Source organism: Mus pahari, chromosome 1 (assembly GCF_900095145.1).
Source record: "Mus pahari chromosome 1, PAHARI_EIJ_v1.1, whole genome shotgun sequence".
NCBI lineage: Eukaryota > Metazoa > Chordata > Mammalia > Rodentia > Muridae > Mus > Mus pahari.
Window position 1 is genome coordinate 109037236 of NC_034590.1, and position 6895 is coordinate 109044130.

Genomic DNA, 6895 nt, shown 5'->3' on the forward strand with positions numbered 1-6895 from the left:
CTCCTCCTCCTCCTCCTCCTCCTCAACCTCCCCTGCCCCTGAGTTAAAGATACCAGGGCAAGCAGCCAAGGCTCACTACCAAGAGACCACAGCTTCAGCGCGGCAAGGTGGAGCAGCAAGGTGGAGCCAGGAAGACCACAGGTCTCCTTGGAATGTCGGCTGGAGGCTGCTTCAGCGGTGCTAGAGAGGCTTGTGGGTAGGTAGCTGCTTGCTCCTGTTAACGTGTGTGCTCCCAAGCTTCTCCTGGATGTCAATATTGTCACAAGCATAAAAAACTTTTACACTGACAGCTCCTTGGTAATTCAAGGTACTGAAGAAGCTCCAGTTGTTAACGGATTGGTTTAGATACAAAATCTCTACTGTAGTCCTTTTTGAAATAAGAAAAAATAAGCATGATTTAAATGTCCAGGGGTCAGGGGTTACTACTATGAGTATTACATAGCCTTTCCCCGAACTGGAGGGACAGTGGTGGCTACACAGGCCAAAGCCAGTGATAAAGATGGAAGGTGTAGATCAGAAACGGCTGGAACACTTCTGAAGGCACAGGCTGAAGATGCCAGGCCTTTCCTACCAACACTTTCTTTTTCAGCCCTGGGACCATAGTCCTATGAGCTGCCCCCTATAGCCACCACTCCAAGCCAACTTTAACTCACTCACTTCAGTTTCCATTTTCTTCAGGTATTGGAGGCAGTCATGGGCTATTGGCTCATTTTTCAAAGTCAGACACAGGCGGCCCAATTCAAAAAGCAAAAGGGTTCTGGAAGGAAAGAAACAGGCCCTGGCTCAGCACAAGGCAGGCATTCACTTGTTTGGCAGAGGCAATGCCAGCCTTGTGCCACTGTGACAGTGGCAGGAGCTACAGACCTGCTGTGTTGGCCCTGCCCTCTAGTTGTTGTAGGACCCAGAGCTCTCCACAATGCTTCATCTGTCCCTACTAGACACACTGTCCTCATCCAGGTCTCCAGGCCATGGCGACACTTGGTCACTACAAACTCCCTACACAGTTGCCTTGCAGGGAAGACACAGCACAGATTCTTCCTCCCTGGGACAGGCATGTGGGATGTCACCAATACATTCACCATCACCAATCTGAGTCTCAGTGGGTGATGTTAAACATGTATTAAAATGCAGGGACATGTGATAGACAAACAATGTTGAAAAAGAACAAATTGTTAGAGGAAACTGTCCATTTTTAAGACTTATGCTAGGCTATACTCCAAGAAACTGGCTGGAGCTTCCTGGCCTCAACCTTAGGCCTTATGCATCCCATCACTCTCTCCTCCGTCTGCATCCCATCATCCTCTCCTCCTCCTGCATCCCATCATCCTCTCCTCCTGGTGCATCCCATCGTCCTCTCTTCCTCCTGCATCCCATCGTCCTCTCCTCCTGCTGCATCCCATCATCTTCTCCTCATTCTGCATTCCTGATTTCCTCCCACTAGGCTCCAGCAACATCCCTAGCAGTGGCCACTAAGTGTCTCCAGATACTGGCAGCCATCTTGGTGGTGGTCTTGGTGGGGTAGACTGAGCATCTCTCTGCCTTTGTAATGTGAGAGACACATCCAGATGGTCAAAGTGACTATGGGTAGGACCACTATCTTCCCTTTCTTTGCTCTTGAGCTGTTCCAGATGAGGGGCAGCTGCAGGAAGAGAGGATCTTTTGGCTGCCCACCCTTCTCTCCTTAGGCTCTGTACAGCCAAAGCATGGCCTCGGGATTTTTGTCTCCTTGCTTCACCTGAGCTCTGGGCCTGCCAGTCAAGAAGAAGGAACTCAGGAAAGAGTACCTAGCTGGTCCCTGAACCATTTTGGTTTTAAACAAATATTACAGTCCCCCCAGTCAGAATTCCAGACATAGAAGCCCAAACGAAGATATTCCAGTACGACCCTGTAGTGTCAGGAGGCTCTGAGTCTCTCTGGGTTGTGGGGAAGAGTTCTATATCTGTTAGAAGGCAGCTTAGGTTGCTTATGGGGTATCCCGGGAAACTATGGCTGCAGCCTAGGAGCACTAGAGAGTGGATTTTATGAAGAGCTGAAACAGTTCTGGGGTCCTTCTATACACAATGGGTCCTGGAGGGCGCGTCCCTGTGTCCTTCAACTAGAAGTTCACACAGAAGCAGAGCCTTGGAGATTACCTCCTCCTCAGGTCACTGTAGGAATCCTGTCTGAGGTACACGATCGAGGAACCATCAGCCAGGTGGCTGAGACCAGTGAGTTCCTCTGAGCATCCACGGGCCCACTCCCAGGTTCCACTAAGTAGCCGAGTTCACACGTGTAAAGGACCAAAGACTGCACCTGGCCCAGGACTGGTGGGAATGAATGTTAGCTCACATTATTTTTGTGTTAAATACAGAATTTCTGTATATGAAACCTTAGGAAAGCTTAACTGGTCACCTGGAGAATCTGTAAATATAACAGAGCAGAAGGCTTCAGGTCTTGATACAGGAAAGCCCTTATGGCCAGCTACACGGTGGGCATATACCCTATTTTTAAAGTCAGGTAAAAGACAGGAACATGGAGCCAGCAAAGAAAACAGTGCTCATGCTCGTAGGAGGTAGTCCCAAACCCCAAACTTAGGTGACGGTTGAATCCCACTGGTGATGAGAGACTCAGAAATCAAAGCCGACATGTGGCAATTGAAATTGCAACTTCATCATCTCAAATGCATACAAAGTTCTCATGGTGGTGTGGTAGACAGACAGCCACTGGGGGTGAGAGACAAACTCCCTCCACCTCTGTGAGAGAACATTCCAGAACTTCACCTCTGCTTCAGCGCCCTGCTCTTCCTTCAGAAGCCAGCCCAGAACTCCTCCCAGCTCCATCAGTGTTTGGAAAGGCCAGAGATCTCAGGGCTAAGATGAGCCCCTGGAAAGCACTCATACCAATGTGTTGCCTCTGTGTAGCTACCGAGGTGTACCTGATGCACTGTGGCAAACTGAAATGATTGTGCTTAGAAGTTAAATTTGATTTTTCCAAGATCAGATACAGAGGGCCACATCCCAGTGCAGTACACAGACAGTGCAATATTACCAGGGAGGCTATACCAAATCCTCCCCTGCGTGGGGCTGGTCCTTGCAAGGCTCTAGTTGCTTGTTTTCATATTTTGTATGGTGACCATGTAGGTATCTCTGTGTGTACACATAGAGGAGAGTCCCACTTACTTTTCTTCTTTGATGGCAGGGACATGTTGGTGATGGTACTGACTTAAATCTCTATACATTTTCCTCAGGATTTGCTCCATGTTTTCCGGCAAATTATTTTTATCCAATTTCCTAGAATTGATGTAAACACTAAGTATTCTGCCATATTTGTTAAAAATGATTCACGGGAAGACAAATCAGTGAGCCAACCCATGCTTCTTATGGAATGGAGGTCTTAAAATATCCCTTCTCCTTTCTTCGTGTCTCATTTCCCAGGCAGAATGTCCTACCTCCTTATACTCCCTCTCAGCAGACCATGTTCCTTTTCCTATGTCACTGCAGGGAAACTCCAGGAGAGTGTGCAAGGGCTCATCTGCAGAGCCAGCACTGTCACTAGGATCCCCTGCCCTGGAACACTTTGGCCCTTATCTTCACTTTGCTCTAGAACCTGAGACCAGAAGTCTCTCAGTATCTCAGTCTTATTGCCAGAAGGTCCCTGAAGTAAGGAGTTCCTCTCGAGCTCAAAATACTGCAGTCTCCTCACTCACCTTAGGAGTGGACATCCTGTGGGAGCCTCGCTCGTCTTGGAACTGAGCATACCATTCTCCCTGTTCTCCTCAGCCTCAAACACACCATGATCTCCCTCATGTTCTACCTCATGCCTCATCTGGCAAGACTCTCTTCCCTGGTTGGGACTCTACTCCATTGGTGGCTTTATTGCACCCTACTCCCTACTGGTGGGGTGTGGCAAATGGGGCTTACTTTAGATTCTCCCCCACAGAACCCCAGTGCCACCTCTAGGGAAACCCCCACAGCCCTATGTTCTAGAGGTCTCCTTCTGACAGCGGTCATCCCGGGGGGGTGGGGGGTGGGCAGACAGTGTCCTAACCCCAGCCTGAGAAGCTCAGCCTTCCCAACCACTTACGCTTTCAGCGAATTGATGTGGTAAGTGATGGAGAAAATAATGGACAGCTGCTTGTCTTCCCTCAACATCTGATCATCCAATACTTCATAACGAACCTGCCGGGGATGCAACCGAATATTACTCTGCATTCAAAGGAGGACTCAGATGTTGTGTCCAGATATTATTCAACCACTCCTATAAAATTAGTATTTGAAACTAAGGCAAACTCTCACTAATTGAGTTCTATACAGTTTTACATGTAATCTCAGCTGATTCTTAAATATCCAAATCACCAAGTTGTAGACACTTGAGATATGGTGCTATAGTAAATATTTAGTTTCATAAATTCTCTGTTAGTGTTTTTAAAAGTTGATGCTATTACAGGATTATTTAAGCATAGTAATGAACGGATATTGCTTTTTCACACAGGAGGGTTTGCCCGTTCTTTTCATTGTTTTTGCTTTGTCCACATATGTGTAAGCTTCTGTCTTCCTCTGTAAGTGGGATTATTACTGTTTTGTGCATAGTTTCTGGAAAATGACTTTTAACAAAGCTAATTATTGCCTCTTTTGTCAAAGTGTCCACTTACCATGGTCGAGAACATCTGCCGGTACTTGTGCGGCACCTGGGTTCTGACAAATGGTGCTGCTGTCAAGCAGAACTTGGTAGCATCCTCCTTTCTTCCGGCTTGCAGGTAACATTCAAGAAGTTCTCTGGACATCAGAAAACAACAGACATTAGCCTTCCCAGAGCTCTCTTGTTGCAAATCTCCAGTAACCAGGTTCTCAGACTTTTGCAAACTCTGTATTTTACAAACTTTCAGAAGCTTCCCAGGGAAGCTCACAACACACCCCAGGATCCACCACTCAGTGTAAAGGCAGCAGGAGTGGGAGAAAATCCTGCTGATGGCACAGACAGCTATCAGCACTTTAATAAAGAACATTTCCAGCCTATACTTTGAAGGAACATCTCATTTACATCCACTTCCTCTTAGAGGTTTTCCAAACGGCTACAAGCAGGTACCCCAAGCCAGTAAACTGTGGTCTAGACGTGAACTGGTATCTTTGATGCTGGAATCCACATTGTCAAAAATCCACCTGGTCTCTTGCTTATAGCAAGATCCTCACAGAACCTGTGAGAGACCCCCTCTATAGGTGTCGCTGGCACAGTGACCAGGCATTTGCTGATAGTCTGTGGCTTTCAAGCAGCATGACCAGAGCTCCCATGCACAGGCACCCAGTGATGTGGTGCTCATATTGGCATAGCTATTCGCCAAAGCACCTACCAAAACCAAGCCCACAACAAAACCCCACTATCCTAATGTTTTAGAAGCATGGGCCAGGAGTAAGGGCTGTGTCATATTTCCTTTGCTTTGAATACCGATGCGTCTTTAAGGCCTGTTGCAATATCCATAGAGTTCTAGGAAGAACCTGCCAACAAGTCAGAAACCCAACCCCTACCTTGGAAGAGAGAGAGAGAGAGAGGTCTATGTGAATCATAATAAGGGACTCGTCAGGGCTGTTAGGGTTACCACCCCACTCACATCATCAACTCTGCCCGCCACTCCTTGTCCTCCTCTTCTGTCTGATTTAACACGGCGACGATTTGGGAGAGGCTGGGAATCACGAGGTGGTGATATCCAGGCTTGAGGAATGGCCGCACCATGTGCCAGTAGAGCACAGAAGCATTGAACACCAAGAAGTAATACCTGGGTAGGGAGTAGAAGTCAGAATGTTGGTGGTGCAGGGCTGGGGGCATCCTGGTTCCTGAACCCATTCAGGATGGGAGTGAAGGTGTGTCCAATCACCATCAGATGAAGGCACCTTATTTAGGGTACTCCTCTCCAATCTGCATCAGCACCAGGATGCAGAGCCACCCCGGCAGCCCTTTCCCACATGAGCAATGGCTGTCTCACTCACAGTGGTGATGACATGGCCGGACTAGGTTCAGTCATTCCACAACTAACCACTCCCTATGAAAATACAGTTAGAAGCAAGGAAGGAAAGAGCATAGAAGGCTTCCTGGAGGAAGTGGCATCCAACTATGACCTGGAAGAAGTCCAAGAATCCGCCAGGAGCTGAGTGGGCAAAAGATGGTCCGACAGATGAGTGTGCTGAAGTGGAAGTGAGGGACTGTAGAACAAACTCCATGTCTGATCATAAGCTCTTGAGAAGGGTGTTGAAGATATATGAGAGCTACCTCCCACCATCTTCCTCTTCATCACCTGAGGGAGTCGCACAGGGCACGTTCTTACTATAAAGCTGCTTTCTGGAGTGGGCAGGCTTGACAATCTGTTACTGCTTGGTCACTGGACAAGCCATCGCTGCTCATTATCCAGGAAGGAGAGAGAGAAACCAAGTGGCCAACAGCCAGACCAGTGATTCCCAGTCACCCATTGGGCCCATTTATAACTGTCTCCAAGACCCTTGCAGTGGGACATGGCTAGGAACTGGATGGTTCTATTTGAAAACATTGACTGTGTTAAGATCTCTGGTGTACTGAAAAAATGTTCAACATCCTTAGTCATCGGGGAAATGCAAATCAAAACAACCCTGAGATTCCATCTCACTCCAGTCAGAATGGCTAAGATTAAAAATTCAGGTGACAGCAGATGCAGGCGAGGTTGTGGAGAAAGAGGAACACTCCTCCATTGCTGGTGGAATTGCAAGCTTGTACAACCACTCTGGAAATCACTCTGGCGGTTCCTCAGAAAATTGGACATAGAACTACCGGAGGACCCAGCAATACCTCTTCTGAGCATATACCCAGAAGATCTTCCAACTGGTAATAAGGACACATGCTCCACTATGTTCATAGCAGCCTTATTTATAATAGCCAGAAGCTGGAAAGAACC

The 6895-nt window shown here is 47.7% G+C and overlaps 1 protein-coding gene across 1 annotated transcript in view; it reads right to left on the bottom strand.

The window, feature by feature from the left end:
• The window catches only part of Cfap46 (cilia and flagella associated protein 46), a 78660-nt gene that overhangs the window by 68790 nt on the left and 2975 nt on the right, over positions 1–6895 (bottom strand). The window contains exons 5-9 of the mRNA XM_021209545.2: positions 5585–5749; positions 4631–4754; positions 4063–4157; positions 3159–3269; positions 658–757 (exon numbers count right to left, since the gene is read on the bottom strand). Coding sequence (XP_021065204.1) covers positions 658–757; positions 3159–3269; positions 4063–4157; positions 4631–4754; positions 5585–5749 — 595 coding nt within the window. The remainder of the gene's footprint in view (positions 1–657; positions 758–3158; positions 3270–4062; positions 4158–4630; positions 4755–5584; positions 5750–6895) is intronic.